This window comes from Clinocottus analis, unplaced genomic scaffold (assembly GCF_023055335.1).
Source record: "Clinocottus analis isolate CAN_PGR_092001 unplaced genomic scaffold, fCliAna1.0.p SCAF_20, whole genome shotgun sequence".
Classification (NCBI taxonomy): Eukaryota; Metazoa; Chordata; class Actinopteri; order Perciformes; family Cottidae; genus Clinocottus; species Clinocottus analis.
In genome coordinates this window covers 12,541,630-12,565,453 of record NW_027175932.1, presented here as the reverse complement: position 1 = coordinate 12,565,453, position 23,824 = coordinate 12,541,630, and the positions used below count along the sequence as shown (strand labels likewise).

Here is a 23,824-nt window from a genome sequence, read left to right as displayed (position 1 = left end):
AAGAAATGAGAGAAAGACACTTAACCCCTAATTGCTCCCTGTTGCTGTGTCTACGGTGTATTGAGCAACTATGTAAGTTGCTTTGGATAAAAGCGTCAGCTAAATGTAAAGTAATAATACTCAGCAGAACAAGGTGTTCATTGTCTGTTACATTCTTCATGTAAATGTTTATATATATATATATATATATATATATATATATATATATATATATATATATATATATATATATATATATATATATATATATATATAATCCATTTCCAGAGTAAGAGCTTCACTGGAGCTGAAGGTGAAGATAATCACTGATGATGAAGGTCCTATCATGTACAAGTAGGGGGTACGGCGCCATCTTCTTCTTTCTGGCTGTCTGTGTCTTAGTCTTCATGCTACGTAACGTGGACGTCCTGGAGGTAAGAACTGAGTTTTAGTGAGATTGTGTGAAGGTTTAAATGTTCTGTATTATTCAGGTTTTTGGATATTGTTTTGAAATGTGTTTCAATGTTCTTCATTTACCCAAAACATGAATTTCAGTGAACAAAACCTTGGAAAGCACACAAAAACAATTTGTGAATTTAACATTCACTTTCTTGCCTTGCATAAAACAGAAAGTATCTACAATGTTAAGAACAATTTTTATCAATTGCCTCAAAGAATATTCAAATCATATTTGTTTTCAGTGCATATTGTCGAATTTCTCTCTCTCTCTCTCTCTCTCTCTCTCTCTCTCTCTCTCTCTCTCTCTCTCTCTCTCTCTCTCTCTCTCAGCCTGAAGTCAACTCCATCTTCTTCTCTCTGAGAGTCTCCTCTGACCCTGACATGAGTCGCAGCTTCTGCAGCTTCCAGCCGATGTCCCCTCAGGACGCTCTGGAGGAACGCCTCATACTGGACTCCACTGCTTGGCCTGAAACTCCACTTCTGCCAGCTCTTATTTCCTTGGAGCAGACCAGTGATCCAGCTCACAGCACCTTCACCATCCTCCCAGGGAGGAGAGGAGGACAGTGGCATGTAGGGGATCAGCTGGAGGTCATGATACAAACCTCTGACTTCCAGGGTCGTCCCAAGAAGTCTGGAGGGGACTTCCTCCTCGCCCGGCTGCACAACCGGATGCTTGAAGCAGGTGTTGCTGGGAAAGTGGTGGATCTTCTGAATGGGAGCTACTCTGCTGTATTTTCTTTACTCTGGGAAGGAGACGCACAGGTTGAGGTGATGCTAAAACCATGATGTTCAATGTAATGGCACCGTAGATGTTTTTAATATCAATATTCGGATACAGCAGTACCACCTGGCTCAACCACGGTCAAAAACTATTGTGCTTCCTTTCCACACACGTGTTCCCATTAGCAGGCACTACCTATATGCCCTTATGGAAGTTAGTGTGCCACCCTGTGTTCAAATGAAGGAACTACATGCCCCCGTTCAACCAGTGATTCCCTCAAACAATGAACCCCATTTTGGCTCCAAGAGTTGCTATCCCTGTTAACTTTACTGTCTTGCACGGCATATTTGCAGTTTGTGAAGCTAACAGGGACAGATTTACCTCTCAAAATCTCAGTCATTTCAGACTCTTTATTTTCAGATAAAAGCTGTTCTCATGGTTGGAGATTTTGTTTCAGCTGCAAACTGTCAGTAGTAGATTTATCTTCCCGAAACCAGCTAGTTAGTCCTATGGTTATAAGTATGATTGAAGAATGTATAGCATAAATGTGCCTGATGCGGATGCCGCACATAATGTTTCCATTGAACCAGGATAGTGCTGCTAACATTAGTCGACTCTCTAAGCAGCACCCAGAAGGCTCACATATTGGAGAAATACTACACAGTAGCTGTGCTAGTTGTAAACGTAACTTAAAAATATATATTTTGACCTAACCTCTACATACTCCTTGGTGTTAGAAGTTAGGCTAGGTCTTTATGTTTTGTTGGTAGCTAGTTGGTCAGCTGTTTATGTTAAAAAGAGCAGATTACATGAAATGAGAATGGACAGACAATTCTCCAGAGATTATCGTCAGATGTCAATCCAGACATGAATCTTTCCAAATGTGACAAAATGTGGAGCTTCAGGTAGTATTCACTTTATTTGTCTTGATTGAGGTGACTGAACATGATTGAACTTGATGAAAACTCTGGTTCTGTACTCAATCAGGTGACGCTGGTTCACCCTGGTGAGGCCATCTCAGTGCTCGACAGGCTGAACAGAGAACAGCCAGACAGGATTTACTTCAAGAGCCTCTTCCGCTCAGGATCACTCTCTGAAACCACCAGCTGTAACGTCTGCCTACGGCCAACCCAGCAGCCGCTGTGTAACCACACTGACCTCCGTACAGGTGAACCTTGGTTCTGCTACAAGCCAAAGAAACTGAGCTGTGATGCCAGGATCGACCACGCTATGGGAGGACACAAACAAAACCTCAAGGCCAAGGAGGAGAAGCTCTTTCAGAGGTGAAGGAGCACAGATACTGATATGTTGTGTGACGTCTAAGTACAAAGTGTTACCTATGTATTTTTTTCGTGAACTTCAGAAGTTTGTAACTACAGGCACTTAGGACTGAATATAAAGATGTTGTAAAGATGTGAGGTGATGCAAATCACGTTTTTTGCAATATGTGTTTGAAGGACATAACAGGATGTCAAAGTGATTCAGTAGTTCCATGTTTGTCCTCTTGTATGCATGTCCTAATGTTGTAGTGTATTTCAGAGATATATTGTATGTGCTTTTTTTCAGTGGTGTTAACATGAAAGTCTACATTCGGGCTTCAGGACCTGCTAGTGTCACCGTGTTGCCACAAAAAGAAGGTACAGCATGATATTTATTTTCATATTTATTACTGTTACTGCCAAACACTGCCTATAACAATAATTAAAACAGAATATACTACAGACAATGGTCCTCATGAGACTTGTACAAACAGATTTAGCTAACCCTAATAATTAGAGTAAACACTTAATTAATCATTTATAAAGTTTTGTTTCACCACGAACAATTAGGTGTGAATGTGAGCATGAATGGTTGTCTGCCCTGCGATAGGATGGCGACTTGTCCAGGGTGAACCCTGCCTTCGCCTATTGACAGCTGGGATCGGCTTCAGCGTTAATTTTTTCAGCCCTAATATATATATATATATATATATATATATATATATATATTGATAGGTCTTTTCATGGAATAAACCGACCCTTATTCTTGAAACTTCCTCTCAGGTCAACTGGAGGGGAATAGCAGCACTGTGACATCTGGACCCTCTGGTTATTACTACCAGGGTTTGTGGCGAGCACTAAGTGGCATCACAGTTCGACAATTCAAGGAGTCTGCCATCACTGAGTGTCTGAAAGGCAAGGCCGTCCACATGTATGGAGACTCCACCGTCAGGCAGTGGTTTGAATTCCTCAACGCAGCTCTACCAGGTAGCTGATCCACAGGGACTTCTGGCAGCAGTTTGGTTTTGTTCCCACTGCAGCCTAATTTGTTCCCCCTGTCAAACTTTCAGGTCTTAAGGAGTTTGACCTTCACAGCCCAAAAAAAGCTGGACCTTACATCTCATTGGACTATGAAAACAACATCTTGGTGACGTCCCGCTTCCACGGCCCTCCCATCCGGATTGTCCCCGTCTCAACCAGCGAGCTTCGTTACATTGCCAATGAGCTGGATGGCTTAATCGGAGGCACCAACACTGTCGTAGTCTTTGGCATCTGGGCTCACTTTGGCACTTTCCCCATGGAGATCTACATCAGGAGGCTACAGAGCATCCGCAGGGCGGTGCTGCGGCTGCTGGACAGGGCTCCAGACACGCTGGTCGTCATCCGGATGGGGAACCCAAAAGCTTTGACGCTTGCTGTGTCGATAAGCAACAGCGATTGGCACTCGCTGCAGTGTAACAAGGTGCTCAGAGCCGTGTTCAAAGGACTGAATGTTCATCTGATCGATGCTTGGGAGATGACCCTGGCCCACCATCTGCCGCACAACCTCCACCCACCACCTCCCATTATTGAGAATATGGTAAACCATCTCTTGTCCTATATATGTCCCCAAAAGGACGGCAAGATGTTTGTGTCTTGGGGGGGAGGAAAGGGGAACGCTGTCCTTTGATTGTTATTCAAAGACAGAATATCTTTGTTGATCAAATGGTGTCGTTTTAAAGAAATAGATGGATCAAGGGTTCTGCAAATAAATGTTTATTGAATATGTATGTCTTCATCTCAGGTATTTTGCAATACAATAAATGCACTTAGCCTTTACAAACTGTGCTCTGTTTATTGACTTTTAATTATGCAATCAACCAAACCTCAATGATGATGTCATCGACCAGTTAAAATGTCTTCCTCTCGTGTTAACATGAAGACATTTTAAATCCATCAACAATAATCATTCTGCAAAGGCAGAAAAAGAAAGTCCTATTGCTAAACGTACTACCAGCCTGGATGTGCCACTAGAACAGTATGAAGTTAAGTGATGGTTGGCTCCGCTCACACAGACTTGATCATCATCCTGGTGGCCTTCATGGAGTACGACCCATGACCTTTCCAGGTACCCCAGTGGAGGCCTGAATACCAATCGGTGTGGTCACCTTTAGGATGCCAGTATCCGTTCAGGCTGGCAGAGCCACATGTGTTGAACCACCAGCCACCACCTTCTGTAGAGGTACAAGCATGTTGAACAATGTCAACAAAGATGCATGGGTTGCAGCCGTCGTTGTCGCGGTCGATGGTGCTGAAGCCAAAGCCGTTCTGGTCGATGCCTGGATAGGAACCACGGATGGCATCACCTGTGGACAAAGATGGAAACCATATAAGCAAGTTCAGGATTCAGTGGGGGCCTTTTGAAATGCAACGTTTGTGGAAAATTGTCCACTGTGAGCTCATGAGGCAGAAGATGAGTACAGAGGAGACAGTGAACCTATTCACTAACTTAAGTTTACCAAAATTAGCTAACGTCAGCCGCCATAAGCTACTGGTCATACCATATCAAGTAAAACTCCTCAGGGTAGATTGGCGTGCATTTTATTTTAATCCACTTTTGAAAGAGGAAATATTGTATTATTTCCCTCTTTCAAAAGATACATTGACTCACTTTAAAGCTCCAATGTGTAGCATTTTATTAAGTGCACATGCTGTGGCCAGGTCCATTTTGCCCAAGAAAGACGGGTCTAATAAGCAGTTTAGCCCATCACTGATTTAAGATATAAATGAGTGACATACAATTTATCCAATCAGCACCCAAAAAAAAAGATTCACACTGGGGCCATTCTCACTTGGCCCCAGGGTGCGCGTTCCCGTCTCTCGCTCTCGTCAGGGCTAGTCTCTCGAGGCGCCATTTTAACAACATGATTATTGCGAGTGAGAGCACGAGCAGTGCTCTTCAAAGAAGACCAAATGCCAACTCGGTAAAATCTCTCCTCTTGATTGAAGAACTTTGGTGGAGAAACTACAGGTAAAACACCTCGTCCCAGATCAACTGGACCTCACCGTAAGACAACAGACTGTCGTGAAAGGGAAGCAGCTTCTGTGGAGACGGCTAAGCGACGCCAGAGCGGTTTGGCTAAGCTAGCTGCTGGATGCAGTCGTTCTAACGCTATATCTTACTTTCCATGCTTGCTTTTTAAATCAAGGGGTACCGATCCAGCATGGACAGCTACGGGAGTAAGGGACATGAAGCTCTTGTCGGAAAAATTCAGAATTTATGAGAACAACAGGACACGCGGATAACTCCGTCAAGTAAGCATATCAGGCCATCTGATATTAGGCATATCAGATGGCCAAAAGCAGTCAGTACCTGCATCTCCATTGTAGTTGCCGACATGCAGTTTGAAAGCTGCTTCTTCATTGTCCAACCGGAAGTTGCTGTACTCTGCAAAAGCGTTGACATCGTCGTGGTCCCACAGGTCGACCCTCAGGGTCCAGGTCTTGGTCTTGGTAAGAGAGGAAACCTTCATCAGACCCAGCCAGTGGTCGTCTAGAGAATCAGCAGAGCACAAGGAGACCATTCAGTTTTTTCCTGATACAACATTGCTTTGAGTTGTCACTGCTGCAGGATGCAGGGGTTTGAACGTTCAGGATTGCAATTTCTGAAGTTCACACAATGCTTTTACTCTGTGGTACCACAGCCTGATTTGCATACAAGGACTGTATGTGTGATAGAAACTGTGCCTATTGCGTTTACAATGTAATCTGATTTCCAACTCTTCACATGAGAGCATGTGGTAAAAGTGGTAAAATAGTTTCCATTGAATGTCAATAAGGAAAACAAAATCTGTTAATTCTTGCAATGTTTCACCTTAATAACAACTAATTGAATTCCAAATCCTGTCTGTTCTTCTGCTTTCTGGGATATGTTCACATGTCCCTGTGTCATAAGTAAGGGGTGTCACAGTTAATCACATGTTTGATTCATCCTCACATCCCTGATCAAACGCAACCGGTTGTATATTCTTTACTTACCAGAGAAGTCTCCAAAACCATTTTTATATGCTGCCCATTTCCTGTCAAAAGAAACCTCTGCTCCACTGCGCCTCTGAAACACCGTCCAGCCGCCGTCTGACCGCATTTCACAGAACACCTGAGCAGGTAGTCCAGTTAACATGCAGTATGTTAGAAATACAAACATGACATGTCTTCCACAGAGGTTTGATAGGACTTTGCATGCGCTCTATTCTTTTTCTTGATCATTTCTTGATTCATCACAACAGAAAAAGAGCTGTACAATTTAAGATTGTGTATTGGTAAGGACATGCATTGCGACAATAACTAAGGGGGTGGGGCTTAGCGAATGGTCCATTACAGTCAAGCCTTGCTATGAACATTACATCTCAGGTTTGGGTCTTTTGTTATACCTTGAACGCTGGCTTGAGTCTAGAAGGCTGGATCCAATAAACCCCACTGGTCGCTTGTGGTGAGAGAGTCTTAATCTGTGTGCAGTCTGTGCCTGAGGTTAGAGCCACAAGAGAAAAACAAGAGGAACATCATGAAATATGAATATACACGACCTTCCAAAATGTGTGCATTGCATGAAATCGTGAGGCGAGAATAACATTCACAGTACCTTCAAGGAAATTCACCTCCTGGGGATTAAAAATCAGAGAAACAGTTTCATAGTGAGACTCAAAAATACAGATTAAGCCAGAGCGTGAGAATTGAGCAGCTTGCCTGAAACATATTAAAGACAAAAGAGAGGAGGAAGACAATGCAGAGAGGAAGAGATATCATGTAGTTGTATTACCTCAGCTTGTCCAGTGCAGCTCAAAAGAAACACCGAGATGAGCACACAATACCCGACCAGAGTCTTCATCTTGACCTGCGTTCAAAAGAGAACCTCTTTTTAAAACATCTTATAAATGTTAAAACAACTGTCTGAGCAGTGAGACTTTTCAGCCTTTGTTCACTTTCACGAGACCAACACTGACATTATGAGCTCATAGTAATGTAAGCGTTCTTTCTGGCACTGACCTGTGTGATGGATGATCCACGTCCTGTCGTGCAGACTGAGCAGGAGACAACAGACCTCTTATAGCCCGTCTTCTTACCTCAGGCAAACATTCCAAAGTGGACTCAAACAAGAAATACCTGCCATGTTGTTGACGTCCAAGACAGTCAGCGCCCACTTAGGAAATCGCACAATCCCAATCGCACAATGTCGTGACACAATGTCACTGCACAGAACCAAACACTGCGTGATGGACTGGCACAATATATTGTACATCCACGTGTGAAGGTGCTGGACAACGTGCAAAACTGTGGTTGTTGAACGGCACAACTTGGCTTTAAAGAAAAACTCAATAATAGTTATTTAACAAATATTTTTGATTTAATCACATTGTTTTACTTCTACTACTTCCGTTTTATGCAACTTAATACTTCTGCTTCACAACATTTCAGAGGGGAATTTGTATGTTGTACATTACTTGTACTCAGTTATTAGATACTCTGTTTACATACAGTTGAAATTGTCTGACCAGTTTATAGAATCATGCATTCAAAACTTAATGTCAGTAAAAGTATCAGCTTCAACATTGATTGAAAGTGATCGTCATCTACTGTTTCTTGTTCTCTTGAGTTTGCACATTGCTGTGGTAAAACTTTTTATAATAGGATATGTCAACGTAAACACTGAGCAGTGTATTCACAAGATTTGAGGTTTACAAAGTCTATTAGATCAGATTGTTTGGCTTCTTTTATGCCATCGCCGTGCTCTTGCTTAAGGACCTGTAACCTGAGATTCAGTATCCAAAAGGGATTTGAGTTGAAGCACTGGACAAACCAGTCTGACAAACCAGTCTGACAAACCAGTCTGACAAACCAGTCTGACGCCTGTCTCGTTGTCCTCATGTGTTGTAGGTCAGATGTGTGTCTGCATCAATCTATAAATGAATGTAGGAGGTTCATACAGTATCTGCTTTCCACAGCTGCTTCATAGGCTACTGTATGAAAAGTTCCTTCAATGCTTAAAGTTCCTGCAGCATCTGAGGTCACACATATGTTTAATAAATCCATGAGAAGTAACGTGCAGAGCAAATTGCATGACTGTGTTAACCTTCATTAAATCACTTTAAAACGATGTGAAGCGGATCAGTAGCTATAATCATACAGACCTCGACACACAGCAGACTAGTGTCCCAGTTTACATTCTGCTTTTGTGTGACGCCCTGGTCCCATTAGCAGGACGCATCGAAGCCTCTTTAGTGTTCACGCCATGAGATTTAGTGGCCATTAGAGGTGAGGTTTCACACTGCAATGAATACCCCTCTGCTCACCCCTCCCTTTCCAAGCGTGTCTTATAGCTACACTGGCCATCAGCTAACATAAAAACATGAAAGACTCTCGTTAGATCCAGTGTTTGGTTTGTAGGTTCAGGGCTACTTAGAAACATGGCGGACTCTGTGAGATGAAGGACTCATTCTAAGGTAACTAAAACTCAATGATTCTTAGTTTCAGGTAAATACAAAGTTATGGATACTGTATATGTTTTTGCTCATACGATAATGATACTAATATAATAATATGATATAAGGAAATTAGGATATATGCAAAATTTTGTTGAATAAAACAATATTACTTGCGATAAATTAACAAATATTAAAGTGGGCTCAGTTCTGCCTTGCTCATGCTTTCGGCATACTAAAATACAAGAAAATGCCTGTTGAATTAAATAAACTCAAGGGAACTAACCGAACAAACTGAACATTGAATCGTCCCTCGTTAAGTCACGCCCTAGAATGCAGTCCGACCAGTCATTGCTAGCAGCTTCGACTGGTCTGACTGGTCTATTTGGCTCTAATGCAATCTTTTCAGATTTTTGTCATGGTCCCTGAACCCTTCCCTGGAGACCTGGATAGGTGCTGAGGTTTCCTTCTCCAGTGTTCTCTGGGTTTTAGCCAGCGGCCGTTGACCTTCCCCTCCGATGTTTCCAAGGTGCGTTATATTTTGGGCCTGTTGAGAGGAAGGGCTTTAGCCTGGGCAGAAGCCGTTAATTCTAATCTGGCAGTTACTGCCCTTTCCTATGAAGACTTCATTTGCAGGATGAAGGGTTTTTTTGACAACCCGGACCACGTGGGTGATGCGGCTATGCGCTTGATTAACCTCCGCCAGGGCCCCAGAAGTTCGGCTGATTTCTCTTTCGAGTTTAGAACAATCGCAGCGGATTCCAGATGAAACGATGAGGCATTGTGAGGGGCGCTTTTGAATGGGCTCAGCAAACACCTCAGGGTTTGACTGGCTTCTCGTGAGGAACCTGTTGACTTTGATTCTCTGGTTTCCCTCGCTATCCGGCTCGATAACCCCTTGTGTGAGCAACGCAAAGAGATGGCCGGCCGTCCCAGTCAGTTTTTAAGCCTCTACTCTTCACCACATCAAGCTAAATGGGGAGTGCGACCACCCTCCATGCCAGCTCATTACGCCATGCTGGTTCATCCCTCCATGGCATCAGCCCTCGCTCCTCCCGGTGAGGAGCCAATGCAGTTGTTGTGTGCTCATCTTTCTCCTGCTGAACGACAGCGCAGGATGAGGGTGGGCGAGTGCCTTTACTGCGGCCAGCCCGGTCACTTCCTTGCTCTCTGCCCAGTCCGCTCAAAAGACAGGGCTCGCCAGTAGTAGTGGGTTTCTGGCGAGCCAACCTAGTTCCCTGTCTAGTTCCCCGTCTCGTTCCCCAAACCAGGCATTCCCACATAGGTTGCTGATTTGAGCCACTCTTTGTCACCAACAACTCTCCTTGCCCCTCTTTGCCCTGGTCGATTCTGGCGCTGAGGATAGTTTCTTAGACGGAGACGTGGCCCTCCAGGCCGGTTTTCCCTTAGAACAATCACAGTCCCTACTCATGGCAACTGCCTTAGATGGCAAGCCTTTTGCTCAAGTTTCCCCATCAATCAGCGTCTTTGTCCCTTGTCCTGTCTGGTAACCATTGTGAGGTTATTTAGCTCAACGTAATTTCTTCCCTAACTCCCCACTAGTCCTGGGTTATTCCTGGTTAAGGTTGCATAACCCACACATCGACTCGTCAGCGTGGAGAGTGCTTAGCTGAAGCCTTTTCTGTCTCTCGGCCTGCTTGCAGTCAGCACTGCCTCCTGCAGAGGTCCCCACATTACCACCAAGCCCTCAACCCCCTAACCTGTCCGTCATCCCAGCTGATTATCACGATCCAGGGAAGGTGTTCAGTAAGGATTTAGCCCTCTCGTTGCCTCCTCACCGCCCTTACGACTGTGCCATAGATCTTCTCCCAGGCGCTTCTCACCCGTCTCGCCGGCTTTATAAACTGTCCCGTCCTAAGAGGGAGGCCATGGAGAAATACATCAAGGAGTCGTTGGCAGCCGGCATAGTCAGACCATCCTCATCTTGTTGGCGCTGGATTCTTTTGTTTCCATGAAAGACCACTCTCTGCAACACATTCTTCAAAAGTGTTAAAATCAAATCTGAGAGTGTTAATTTGGCTCTGGTGATTTTCCTGTGATAGACTTAAATTTCACGACTGTCATATGCCTTGCAAGCTGTCGCGGGCCACATAAATGACGTGGCCTTGAGTTTGACGCCTATTGCATAAAGGGTGTTAATTACCCAATTCTTTATTTTATATATGTCACGGGTGTTCGTCCCCTGATCTACACCTGTGTTTTCCCTCTCTTCTATATACCTCCCTGCTTTCCTTTGTCCCCTGGCAGGTGGTCATTTGTCGTTCGTCGCTGTGTACCTGTGTGAGTGTTCCAGTTTTGTGTCTGCCCTTTTTTTGGTGCCTGTTTTTGTGAACGCCAGTAAAGTGCCCTTTTGATTTTTGCTGAAACCTGCCCCCTGTCTTCCTCTGTACCTGAGTCTCCGCCCCACCACACACGATCAAGACAATACATCTATGAATATATAGATATTTTTTAATCCATTTCCAGAGTAAGAGCTTCACTGGAGCTGAAGGTGAAGATAATCACTGATGATGAAGGTCCTATCATGTACAAGTAGGGTGTACGGCGCCATCTTCTTCTTTCTGGCTGTCTGTGTCTTAGTCTTCATGCTACGTAACGTGGACGTCCTGGAGGTAAGAACTGAGTTTTAGTGAGATTGTGTGAAGGTTTAAATGTTCTGTATTATTCAGGTTTTTGGATATTGTTTTGAAATGTGTTTCAATGTTTTTCATTTACCAAAAACATGAATTTCAGTGAACAAAACCTTGGAAAGCACACAAAAACAATCTGTGAATTTAACATTCACTTTCTTACTTTCTTTCTTCTTTCCTTGGATGTCAAAGTGATTCAGTAGTTCCATGTTTGTCCTCTTGTATGCATGTCCTAATGTTGTAGTGTATTTCAGAGATATATTGTATGTGCTTTTCTTCAGTGGTGTTAACCAGAAAGTCTACATTCGGGCTTCAGGACCTGCTAGTGTCACCGTGTTGCCACAAAAGGTACAGCATGATATTTATTTTCATATTTATTACTGTTACTGCCAAACACTGCCTATAACAATAATTAAAACAGAATGTGCTACAGACAATGGTCCTCATGAGACTTGTACAAACAGATTTAGCTAACCCTAATAATTAGAGTAAACACTTAATTAATCATTTATAAAGTTTTGTTTCACCATGTGTGTGTGTGTGTATATATATATATATATATATATATATATATATATATATATATATATATATATATATATATATATATATATATATATATATATATATATTCATAGGTCTTTTCATGGAATAAACCGACCCTTATTCTTGAAACTTCCTCTCAGGTCAACTGGAGGGGAAAAGCAGCACTGTGACATCTGGACCCTCTGGTTATTACTACCAGGGTTTGTGGCGAGCACTAAGTGGCATCACAGTTCGACAATTCAAGGAGTCTGCCATCACTGAGTGTCTGAAAGGCAAGGCCGTCCACATGTATGGAGACTCCACCGTCAGGCAGTGGTTTGAATTCCTCAACGCAGCTCTACCAGGTAGCTGATCCACAGGGACTTCTGGCAGCAGTTTGGTTTTGTTCCCACTGCAGCCTAATTTGTTCCCCCTGTCAAACTTTCAGGTCTTAAGGAGTTTGACCTTCACAGCCCAAAAAAAGCTGGACCTTACATCTCATTGGACTATGAAAACAACATCTTGGTGACGTCCCGCTTCCACGGCCCTCCCATCCGGATTGTCCCCGTCTCAACCAGCGAGCTCCGTTACATTGCCAATGAGCTGGATGGCTTAATCGGAGGCACCAACACTGTCGTAGTCTTTGGCATCTGGGCTCACTTTGGCACTTTCCCCATGGAGATCTACATCAGGAGGCTACAGAGCATCCGCAGGGCGGTGCTGCGGCTGCTGGACAGGGCTCCAGACACGCTGGTCGTCATCCGGATGGGGAACCCAAAAGCTTTGACGCTTGCTGTGTCGATAAGCAACAGCGATTGGCACTCGCTGCAGTGTAACAAGGTGCTCAGAGCCGTGTTCAAAGGACTGAATGTTCATCTGATCGATGCTTGGGAGATGACCCTGGCCCACCATCTGCCGCACAACCTCCACCCACCACCTCCCATTATTGAGAATATGGTAAACCATCTCTTGTCCTATATATGTCCCCAAAAGGACGGCAAGATGTTTGTGTCTTGGGGGGGAGGAAAGGGGAACGCTGTCCTTTGATTGTTATTCAAAGACAGAATATCTTTGTTGATCAAATGGTGTCGTTTTAAAGAAATAGATGGATCAAGGGTTCTGCAAATAAATGTTTATTGAATATGTATGTCTTCATCTCAGGTATTTTGCAATACAATAAATGCACTTAGCCTTTACAAACTGTGCTCTGTTTATTGACTTTTAATTATGCAATCAACCAAACCTCAATGATGATGTCATCGACCAGTTAAAATGTCTTCCTCTCGTGTTAACATGAAGACATTTTAAATCCATCAACAATAATCATTCTGCAAAGGCAGAAAAAGAAAGTCCTATTGCTAAACATACTACCAGCCTGGATGTGCCACTAGAACAGTATGAAGTTAAGTGATGGTTGGCTCCGCTCACACAGACTTGATCATCATCCTGGTGGCCTTCATGGAGTACGACCCATGACCTTTCCAGGTACCCCAGTGGAGGCCTGAATACCAATCGGTGTGGTCACCTTTAGGATGCCAGTGTCCGTTCAGGCTGGCAGAGCCACATGTGTTGAACCACCAGCCACCACCTTCTGTAGAGGTACAAGCATGTTGAACAATGTCAACAAAGATGCATGGGTTGCAGCCGTCGTTGTCGCGGTCGATGGTGCTGAAGCCAAAGCCGTTCTGGTCGATGCCTGGATAGGAACCACGGATGGCATCACCTGTGGACAAAGATGGAAACCATATAAGCAAGTTCAGGATTCAGTGGGGGCCTTTTGAAATGCAACGTTTGTGGAAAATTGTCCACTGTGAGCTCATGAGGCAGAAGATGAGTACAGAGGAGACAGTGAACCTATTCACTAAATTAAGTTTACCAAAATTAGCTAACGTCAGCCGCCATAAGCTACTGGTCATACCATATCAAGTAAAACTCCTCAGGGTAGATTGGCGTGCATTTTATTTTAATCCACTTTTGAAAGAGGAAATATTGTATTATTTCCCTCTTTCAAAAGATACATTGACTCACTTTAAAGCTCCAATGTGTAGCATTTTATTAAGTGCACATGCTGTGGCCAGGTCCATTTTGCCCAAGAAAGACGGGTCTAATAAGCAGTTTAGCCAATCACTGATTTAAGATATAAATGAGTGACATACAATTTATCCAATCAGCACCCAAAAAAAAAGATTCACACTGGGGCCATTCTCACTTGGCCCCAGGGTGCGCGTTCCTGTCTCTCGCTCTCGTCAGGGCTAGTCTCTCGAGGCACCATTTTAACAACATGATTATTGCGAGTGAGAGCACGAGCAGTGCTCTTCAAAGAAGACCAAATGCCAACTCGGTAAAATCTCTCCTCTTGATTGAAGAACTTTGGTGGAGAAACTACAGGTAAAACACCTCGTCCCAGATCAACTGGACCTCACCGTAAGACAACAGACTGTCGTGAAAGGGAAGCAGCTTCTGTGGAGACGGCTAAGCGACGCCAGAGCGGTTTGGCTAAGCTAGCTGCTGGATGCAGTCGTTCTAACGCTATATCTTACTTTCCATGCTTGCTTTTTAAATCAAGGGGTACCGATCCAGCATGGACAGCTACGGGAGTAAGGGACATGAAGCTCTTGTCGGAAAAATTCAGAATTTATGAGAACAACAGGACACGCGGATAACTCCGTCAAGTAAGCATATCAGGCCATCTGATATTAGGCATATCAGATGGCCAAAAGCAGTCAGTACCTGCATCTCCATTGTAGTTGCCGACATGCAGTTTGAAAGCTGCTTCTTCATTGTCCAACCGGAAGTTGCTGTACTCTGCAAAAGCGTTGACATCGTCGTGGTCCCACAGGTCGACCCTCAGGGTCCAGGTCTTGGTCTTGGTAAGAGAGGAAACCTTCATCAGACCCAGCCAGTGGTCGTCTAGAGAATCAGCAGAGCACAAGGAGACCATTCAGTTTTTTCCTGATACAACATTGCTTTGAGTTGTCACTGCTGCAGGATGCAGGGGTTTGAACGTTCAGGATTGCAATTTCTGAAGTTCACACAATGCTTTTACTCTGTGGTACCACAGCCTGATTTGCATACAAGGACTGTATGTGTGATAGAAACTGTGCCTATTGCGTTTACAATGTAATCTGATTTCCAACTCTTCACATGAGAGCATGTGGTAAAAGTGGTAAAATAGTTTCCATTGAATGTCAATAAGGAAAACAAAATCTGTTAATTCTTGCAATGTTTCACCTTAATAACAACTAATTGAATTCCAAATCCTGTCTGTTCTTCTGCTTTCTGGGATATGTTCACATGTCCCTGTGTCATAAGTAAGGGGTGTCACAGTTAATCACATGTTTGATTCATCCTCACATCCCTGATCAAACGCAACCGGTTGTATATTCTTTACTTACCAGAGAAGTCTCCAAAACCATTTTTATATGCTGCCCATTCCCTGTCAAAAGAAACCTCTCCTCCACTGCGCCTCTGAAACACCGTCCAGCCGCCGTCTGACCGCATTTCACAGAACACCTGAGCAGGTAGTCCAGTTAACATGCAGTATGTTAGAAATACAAACATGACATGTCTTCCACAGAGGTTTGATAGGACTTTGCATGCGCTCTATTCTTTTTCTTGATCATTTCTTGATTCATCACAACAGAAAAAGAGCTGTACAATTTAAGATTGTGTATTGGTAAGGACATGCATTGCGACAATAACTAAGGGGGTGGGGCTTAGCGAATGGTCCATTACAGTCAAGCCTTGCTATGAACATTACATCTCAGGTTTGGGTCTTTTGTTATACCTTGAACGCTGGCTTGAGTCTAGAAGGCTGGATCCAATAAACCCCACTGGTCGCTTGTGGTGAGAGAGTCTTAATCTGTGTGCAGTCTGTGCCTGAGGTTAGAGCCACAAGAGAAAAACAAGAGGAACATCATGAAATATGAATATACACGACCTTCCAAAATGTGTGCATTGCATGAAATCGTGAGGCGAGAATAACATTCACAGTACCTTCAAGGAAATTCACCTCCTGGGGATTAAAAATCAGAGAAACAGTTTCATAGTGAGACTCAAAAATACAGATTAAGCCAGAGCGTGAGAATTGAGCAGCTTGCCTGAAACATATTAAAGACAAAAGAGAGGAGGAAGACAATGCAGAGAGGAAGAGATATCATGTAGTTGTATTACCTCAGCTTGTCCAGTGCAGCTCAAAAGAAACACCGAGATGAGCACACAATACCCGACCAGAGTCTTCATCTTGACCTGCGTTCAAAAGAGAACCTCTTTTTAAAACATCTTATAAATGATAAAACAACTGTCTGAGCAGTGAGACTTTTCAGCCTTTGTTCACTTTCACGAGACCAACACTGACATTATGAGCTCATAGTAATGTAAGCGTTCTTTCTGGCACTGACCTGTGTGATGGATGATCCACGTCCTGTCGTGCAGACTGAGCAGGAGACAACAGACCTCTTATAGCCCGTCTTCTTACCTCAGGCAAACATTCCAAAGTGGACTCAAACAAGAAATACCTGCCATGTTGTTGACGTCCAAGACAGTCAGCGCCCACTTAGGAAATCGCACACTCCCAATCGCACAATGTCGTGACACAATGTCACTGCACAGAACCAAACACTGCGTGATGGACTGGCACAATATATTGTACATCCACGTGTGAAGGTGCTGGACAACGTGCAAAACTGTGGTTGTTGAACGGCACAACTTGGCTTTAAAGAAAAACTCAATAATAGTTATTTAACAAATATTTTTGATTTAATCACATTGTTTTACTTCTACTACTTCCGTTTTATGCAACTTAATACTTCTGATTCACAACATTTCAGAGGGGAATTTGTATGTTGTACATTACTTGTACTCAGTTATTAGATACTCTGTTTACATACAGTTGAAATTGTCTGACCAGTTTATAGAATCATGCATTCAAAACTTAATGTCAGTAAAAGTATCAGCTTCAACATTGATTGAAAGTGATCGTCATCTACTGTTTCTTGTTCTCTTGAGTTTGCACATTGCTGTGGTAAAACTTTTTATAATAGGATATGTCAACGTAAACACTGAGCAGTGTATTCACAAGACTTGAGGTTTACAAAGTCTATTAGATCAGATTGTTTGGCTTCTTTTATGCCATCGCCGTGCTCTTGCTTAAGGACCTGCAACCTGAGATTCAGTATCCAAGAGGGATTTGAGTTGAAGCACTGGACAAACCAGTCTGACAAACCAGTCTGACAAACCAGTCTGACAAACTAGTCTGACAAACCAGTCTGACAAACCAGTCTGACAAACCAGTCTGACGCCTGTCTCGTTGTCCTCATGTGTTGTAGGTCAGATGTGTGTCTGCATCAATCTATAAATGAATGTAGGAGGTTCATACAGTATCTGCTTTCCACAGCTGCTTCATAGGCTACTGTATGAAAAGTTCCTTCAATGCTTAAAGTTCCTGCAGCATCTGAGGTCACACATATGTTTAATAAATCCATGAGAAGTAACGTGCAGAGCAAATTGCATGACTGTGTTAACCTTCATTAAATCACTTTAAAACGATGTGAAGCGGATCAGTAGCTATAATCATACAGACCTCGACACACAGCAGACTAGTGTCCCAGTTTACATTCTGCTTTTGTGTGACGCCCTGGTCCCATTAGCAGGACGCATCGAAGCCTCTTTAGTGTTCACGCCATGAGATTTAGTGGCCATTAGAGGTGAGGTTTCACACTGCAATGAATACCCCTCTGCTCACCCCTCCCTTTCCAAGCGTGTCTTATAGCTACACTGGCCATCAGCTAACATAAAAACATGAAAGACTCTCGTTAGATCCAGTGTTTGGTTTGTAGGTTCAGGGCTACTTAGAAACATGGCGGACTCTGTGAGATGAAGGACTCATTCTAAGGTAACTAAAACTCAATGATTCTTAGTTTCAGGTAAATACAAAGTTATGGATACTGTATACATTTTTGCTCATACGATAATAATACTAATATAATAATATGATATAAGGAAATTAGGATATATGCAAAATTTTGTTGAATAAAACAATATTACTTGCGATAAATTAACAAATATTAAAGTGGGCTCAGTTCTGCCTTGCTCATGCTTTCGGCATACTAAAATACAAGAAAATGCCTGTTGAATTAAATAAACTCAAGGGAACTAACCGAACAAACTGAACATTGAATCGTCCCTCGTTAAGTCACGCCCTTGAATGCAGTCCGACCAGTCATTGCTAGCAGCTTCGACTGGTCTGACTGGTCTATTTGGCTCTAATGCAATCTTTTCAGATTTTTGTCATGGTCCCTGAACCCTTCCCTGGAGACCTGGATAGGTGCTGAGGTTTCCTTCTCCAGTGTTCTCTGGGTTTTAGCCAGCGGCCGTTGACCTTCCCCTCCGATGTTTCCAAGGTGCGTTATATTTTGGGCCTGTTGAGAGGAAGGGCTTTAGCCTGGGCAGAAGCCGTTAATTCTAATCTGGCAGTTACTGCCCTTTCCTATGAAGACTTCATTTGCAGGATGAAGGGTTTTTTTGACAACCCGGACCACGTGGGTGATGCGGCTATGCGCTTGATTAACCTCCGCCAGGGCCCCAGAAGTTCGGCTGATTTCTCTTTCGAGTTTAGAACAATCGCAGCGGATTCCAGATGAAACGATGAGGCATTGTGAGGGGCGCTTTTGAATGGGCTCAGCAAACACCTCAGGGTTTGACTGGCTTCTCGTGAGGAACCTGTTGACTTTGATTCTCTGGTTTCCCTCGCTATCCGGCTCGATAAGCCCTTGTGTGAGCAACGCAAAGAGATGGCCGGCCGTCCCAGTCAGTTTTTAAGCCTCTACTCTTCACCACATCAAGCTAAATGGGGAATGCGACCACCCTCCATGCCAGCTCATTACGCCATGCTGGCTCATCCCTCCATGGCATCAGCCCTCGCTCCTCCCGGTGAGGAGCCAATGCAGTTGTTGTGTGCTCATCTTTCTCCTGCTGAACGACAGCGCAGGATGAGGGTGGGCGAGTGCCTTTACTGCGGCCAGCCCGGTCACTTCTTTGCTCTCTGCCCAGTCCGCTCAAAAGACAGGGCTCGCCAGTAGTAGTGGGTTTCTGGCGAGCCAACCTAGTTCCCTGTCTAGTTCCCCGTCTCGTTCCCCAAACCAGGCATTCCCACATAGGTTGCTGATTTGAGCCACTCTTTGTCACCAACAACTCTCCTTGCCCCTCTTTGCCCTGGTCGATTCTGGCGCTGAGGATAGTTTCTTAGACGGAGACGTGGCCCTCCAGGCCGGTTTTCCCTTAGAACAATCACAGTCCCTACTCATGGCAACTGCCTTAGATGGCAAGCCTTTTGCTTAAGTTTCCCCATCAATCAGCGTCTTTGTCCCTTGTCCTGTCTGGTAACCATTGTGAGGTTATTTAGCTCAACGTAATTTCTTCCCTAACTCCCCACTAGTCCTGGGTTATTCCTGGTTAAGGTTGCATAACCCACACATCGACTCGTCAGCGGGTAGAGTGCTTAGCTGAAGCCTTTTCTGTCTCTCGGCCTGCTTGCAGTCAGCACTGCCTCCTGCAGAGGTCCCCACATTACCACCAAGCCCTCAACCCCCTAACCTGTCCGTCATCCCAGCTGATTATCACGATCCAGGGAAGGTGTTCAGTAAGGATTTAGCCCTCTCGTTGCCTCCTCACCGCCCTTACGACTGTGCCATAGATCTTCTCCCAGGCGCTTCTCACCCGTCTCGCCGGCTTTATAAACTGTCCCGTCCTGAGAGGGAGGCCATGGAGAAATACATCAAGGAGTCGTTGGCAGCCGGCATAGTCAGACCATCCTCATCTTGTTGGCGCTGGATTCTTTTGTTTCCAAGAAAGACCACTCTCTGCAACACATTCTTCAAAAGTGTTAAAATCAAATCTGAGAGTGTTAATTTGGCTCTGGTGATTTTGCTGTGATAGACTTAAATTTCACGACTGTCATATGCCTTGCAAGCTGTCGCGGGCCACATAAATGACGTGGCCTTGAGTTTGACGCCTATTGCATAAAGGGTGTTAATTACCCAATTCTTTATTTTATATATGTCACAGGTGTTCGTCCCCTGATCTACACCTGTGTTTTCCCTCTCTTCTATATACCTCCCTGCTTTCCTTTGTCTCCTGGCAGGTGGTCATTTGTCGTTCGTCGCTGTGTACCTGTGTGAGTGTTCCAGTTTTGTGTCTGCCCTTTTTTTGGTGCCTGTTTTTGTGAACGCCAGTAAAGTGCCCTTTTGATTTTTGCTGAAACCTGCCCCCTGTCTTCCTCTGTACCTGAGTCTCCGCCCCACCACACTCGATCAAGACAATACATCTATGAATATATAGATATTTTTTAATCCATTTCCAGAGTAAGAGCTTCACTGGAGCTGAAGGTGAAGATAATCACTGATGATGAAGGTCCTATCATGTACAAGTAGGGGGTACGGCGCCATCTTCTTCTTTCTGGCTGTCTGTGTCTTAGTCTTCATGCTACGTAACGTGGACGTCCTGGAGGTAAGAACTGACTTTTAGTGAGATTGTGTGAAGGTTTAAATGTTCTGTATTATTCAGGTTTTTGGATATTGTTTTGAAATGTGTTTCAATGTTTTTCATTTACCAAAAACATGAATTTCAGTGAACAAAACCTTGGAAAGCACACAAAAACAATCTGTGAATTTAACATTCACTTTCTTACTTTCTTTCCTTGTATAAAACAGAAAGTATCTTCACACTTTTCCCATTAGTCAATGTTAAGAACAATTTTTATCAATTCCCTCAAAGAATATTCAAATCATATTTGTTTTCAGTGCATATTGTCGAATCTCTCTCTCTCTCTCTCTCTCTCTCTCTCTCTCTCTCTCTCTCTCTCGCTCTCTCTCTCTCTCTCATTTTCAGCCTAAAGTCAACTCCACCATCTTCTCTCTGAGAGTCTCCTCTGACCCTGTTTATTGACTTTTAATTATGCAATCAATCAAACCTCAATGATGATGTCATCGACCAGTTAAAATGTCTTCCTCTCATGTTAACATGAAGACATTTTAAATCCATCAACAATAATCATTCTGCAAAGGCAGAAAAAGAAAGTCCTATTGCTAAACGTACTACCAGCCTGGATGTGCCACTAGAACAGTATGAAGTTAAGTGATGGTTGGCTCCGCTCACACAGACTTGATCATCATCCTGGTGGCCTTCATGGAGTACCACCCATGACCTTTCCAGGTACGCCAGTGGAGGCCTGACGACCAACCGATGTGGTCACCTTTAGGATTCCAGTCTCCGTTCAGGCTGGCAGAGCCACACTTACTGAACCACCAGCCACCACCTTCTGTAGTGGTACAGGCATTTTGCGCAATGTCACCAAAGAGGCATGGGTTGCAGCCGTCGTTGTCGCGGTCGGTGGTGCTGAAGCCAAAGCCGTTCTGGTCGATGCCTGGATAGGCACCACGGATGGCATCACCTGTGGACAAAGATGGAAACCGTTCAGGATTCAGTGGGGGCCTTTTGAAATGCAACGCTTGTGGAACAGTGGCCACTGTGAGCTCATGAGGCAGAAGATGAGTACAGAGGAGACCTAAACCGGGGCAAAAGACTGTCCAACCAGCATGGAAGTGAAGTAAGTCGGATAAAAATGAATGTATCGCTAAAAAGAAGTGGGAAACGATGGCCAAAAGCCAGCAGTACCTGCATCTCCATTGTAGTTTCTGACATGCAGTTTAAAAGCTGCTTTTTTATTGCCCAACCGGAAGTTGCTGTACTCGGCGTAAGCGGTGGCATTGTTGTGGTCCCACAGGTCGACCCTCAGGGTCCAGGTCTTGGTCTTGGTAAGAGAGAAAACCTTCATCAGACCCAGCCAGTGGTCGTCTAGAGAATCAGCAGCGCACAAGGAGACCATTCAGTTTTTTCCTGATACAACATTGCTTTGAGTTGTCACTGCTGCAGGATGCAGGGGTTTGAACGTTTAGGATTGCAATTTCTGAAGTTCACACAATGCTTTTACTCTGTGGTACCACAGCCTGATTGGCATACATGTCTGTGTGCATATTGTGTTTACATTGTAATCTGATCTCTTCACATGAGAGTATGTGGTAAAATAGGCTGTTTCTAGCCAATGTCAATAAGGAATAAAAACATCTGTTAATTTTTGCAATGTTTCACCTTCATAACAACTAATTGAATTCCAAATCCTGTCTGGGATATGTTCACTGTGTCATAAGTTTAACAAGTTTGATTCATCCTCACATTCCTTAACAAATGCAATCAGTTTCATATTATTTTCTTACTTGTCAAATTTCCAAAACCATTTTTATATGCTGCCCATTTCCTGTTGAAGGAAACCTTTCCTCCACTGCGCCTCTGAAACACCGTCCAGCCGCCGTCTGACCGCATTTCACAGAACACCTGAGCAGATAATTCAGTTAACAACTTCACCCACACTACTCAACAAAGTCACGACTATTTGCTGTCCTAGCTCCTCAATGGTGGAATGAGCTCCCCATTGACATCAGGACAGCAGAAAGTCTCTACATCTCCTGCCACAAACTAAAAACACATCTTTTCCAACCATACCTTGAATAAAGAAAGTAGCACTTACAATAACCAAGGGGGTGGGGCTTAGCGAATGGTCCACTACAGTCAAGCCTTGCTATGAACATTACATCTCAGGTTTGGGTCTTTTGTTATACCTTGAACGCGGGCTTGAGTCTAGAAGGCTGGATCCAATAAACGCCACTGGTCGCTTGTGGTGAGAGAGTCTTAATCTGTGTGCAGTCTGTGCCTGAGGTTAGAGCCACAAGAGAAAAACAAGAGGAACATCATGAAATATGAATATACACGACCTTCCAAAATGTGTGCATTGCATGAAATTGTGAGGCGAGAATAACATTCACAGTACCTTCAAGGAAATTCACCTCCTGGGGATTAAAAATCAGAGAAACAGTTTCATGGTGAGACTCAAAAATACAGATTAAGCCAGAGCGTGAGAATTGAGCAGCTTGTCTGAAACATATTAAAGACAAAAGAGAGGAGGAAGACAATGCAGAGAGGAAGAGATATTATGTAGTTGTATTACCTCAGCTTGTCCAGTGCAGCTCAAAAGAAACACCGAGATGAGCACACAATACCCGACCAGAGTCTTCATCTTGACCTGCGTTCAAAAGAGAACCTCTTTTTAAAACATCTTATAAATGATAAAACAACTGTCTGAGCAGTGAGACTTTTCAGCCTTTGTTCACTTTCAGGAAACCAACACTGACTTTATTAGCTCATAGTAATGTAAGCGTTCTGTTTAGCACTGACCTGTGTGCTGGATGATCCTTGTGTGCCAGCTCAAATTCCAGAGCAGTTGCACCTTTTCCAAACAACTAAACTACCACACCTACTTCATGTTTACCATAATTGTCGTCACGTCCTGTCTCGCAGACTGAGGAGCAAAGTCTAAACAACAATGCCCACTCAGGAAATCGCACACTCCCAATCACTAACTGTTTCCTCACGCCTGTAAGACAACACAGGACCAAAGACTGCATGATTGATTGGCACCATACTTTGTACATTCATGGTACCCAGGTGGTGTATTCGAGAGACTTTGATGATCCTCTGATTTTCCTAGAACGCTGCCAAGAGTGTCAGGAGTAATTTGTGACAGAAGGGTACCGGCAGAAGTGACAAGGAGGTTTTCCAGGATAGTAGTGAGACAAAAAAAGACGGGATTCAGGTGGTGCTGAAGGTGGGGGAGTGTGAAGATGCTGAAATGTTTGTTGGGAGTGACAAACAGAGGGACAGGAT

At 43.9% G+C, this 23,824-nt stretch overlaps 4 protein-coding genes across 4 annotated transcripts; 1 reads left to right on the top strand and 3 right to left on the bottom strand.

Moving 5' to 3' along the window:
- Positions 1-311: 311 nt before the first annotated feature.
- Positions 312-13,249, top strand: LOC137791512 (NXPE family member 3-like). The gene is made up of 6 exons (XM_068586507.1): positions 312-413; positions 769-1,206; positions 2,147-2,442; positions 2,726-2,796; positions 12,211-12,414; positions 12,498-13,249. Exons 1-6 carry the CDS (start codon positions 312-314, stop codon positions 13,094-13,096), a joined length of 1,710 nt encoding a protein of 569 aa, XP_068442608.1. The 3' UTR covers positions 13,097-13,249.
- On the bottom strand, positions 4,465-7,285 carry LOC137791513 (fibrinogen-like protein 1). Its single transcript, XM_068586508.1, has 5 exons — positions 7,205-7,285; positions 6,828-6,935; positions 6,436-6,553; positions 5,771-5,950; positions 4,465-4,763 (listed from the first exon to the last, which is right to left on the bottom strand). Exons 1-5 carry the CDS (start codon positions 7,280-7,282, stop codon positions 4,465-4,467), a joined length of 783 nt encoding a protein of 260 aa, XP_068442609.1. The 5' UTR covers positions 7,283-7,285.
- Positions 13,250-13,473: 224 nt separating the features above from the next.
- Positions 13,474-16,294, bottom strand: LOC137791872 (fibrinogen-like protein 1). The gene is made up of 5 exons (XM_068587075.1): positions 16,214-16,294; positions 15,837-15,944; positions 15,445-15,562; positions 14,780-14,959; positions 13,474-13,772 (listed from the first exon to the last, which is right to left on the bottom strand). The coding sequence occupies exons 1-5, from the start codon at positions 16,289-16,291 to the stop codon at positions 13,474-13,476; spliced, it is 783 nt and encodes a 260-aa protein (XP_068443176.1). The 5' UTR covers positions 16,292-16,294.
- Positions 16,295-21,150: 4,856 nt separating this feature from the next.
- Positions 21,151-23,177, bottom strand: LOC137791810 (fibrinogen C domain-containing protein 1-like). Its single transcript, XM_068586992.1, has 5 exons — positions 23,100-23,177; positions 22,723-22,830; positions 22,321-22,438; positions 21,722-21,901; positions 21,151-21,497 (listed from the first exon to the last, which is right to left on the bottom strand). Exons 1-5 carry the CDS (start codon positions 23,175-23,177, stop codon positions 21,199-21,201), a joined length of 783 nt encoding a protein of 260 aa, XP_068443093.1. The 3' UTR covers positions 21,151-21,198.
- Between the last annotated feature and the right edge of the window lie 647 nt (positions 23,178-23,824).

Excerpts from the sequence above, each read along its gene's own strand:
- LOC137791810 (XM_068586992.1), bottom strand. The coding sequence starts at position 23,177 with ATGAAGACTCTGGTCGGGTATTGTGTGCTCATCTCGGTGTTTCTTTTG. Across the intron at positions 22,831-23,099 it reads GACAAGCTGAGGTAATACAA|GTGGCTCTAACCTCAGGCAC; the intron begins CTACATAATATC and ends TGTTTTTCTCTT. Across the intron at positions 21,498-21,721 it reads AAACTACAATGGAGATGCAG|GTGATGCCATCCGTGGTGCC; the intron begins GTACTGCTGGCT and ends CTTTGTCCACAG.
- LOC137791512 (XM_068586507.1), top strand. The coding sequence starts at position 312 with ATGAAGGTCCTATCATGTACAAGTAGGGGGTACGGCGCCATCTTCTTC. Across the intron at positions 414-768 it reads GTAACGTGGACGTCCTGGAG|CCTGAAGTCAACTCCATCTT; the intron begins GTAAGAACTGAG and ends TCTCTCTCTCAG. Across the intron at positions 2,797-12,210 it reads CGTGTTGCCACAAAAAGAAG|GTCAACTGGAGGGGAAAAGC; the intron begins GTACAGCATGAT and ends ACTTCCTCTCAG.
- LOC137791513 (XM_068586508.1), bottom strand. The coding sequence starts at position 7,282 with ATGAAGACTCTGGTCGGGTATTGTGTGCTCATCTCGGTGTTTCTTTTG. Across the intron at positions 5,951-6,435 it reads TGGTTTTGGAGACTTCTCTG|ACGACCACTGGCTGGGTCTG; the intron begins GTAAGTAAAGAA and ends CTGATTCTCTAG. Across the intron at positions 4,764-5,770 it reads CAACTACAATGGAGATGCAG|GTGATGCCATCCGTGGTTCC; the intron begins GTACTGACTGCT and ends CTTTGTCCACAG.
- LOC137791872 (XM_068587075.1), bottom strand. The coding sequence starts at position 16,291 with ATGAAGACTCTGGTCGGGTATTGTGTGCTCATCTCGGTGTTTCTTTTG. Across the intron at positions 15,945-16,213 it reads GACAAGCTGAGGTAATACAA|GTGGCTCTAACCTCAGGCAC; the intron begins CTACATGATATC and ends TGTTTTTCTCTT. Across the intron at positions 15,563-15,836 it reads GACTCAAGCCAGCGTTCAAG|GTGTTCTGTGAAATGCGGTC; the intron begins GTATAACAAAAG and ends CTACCTGCTCAG.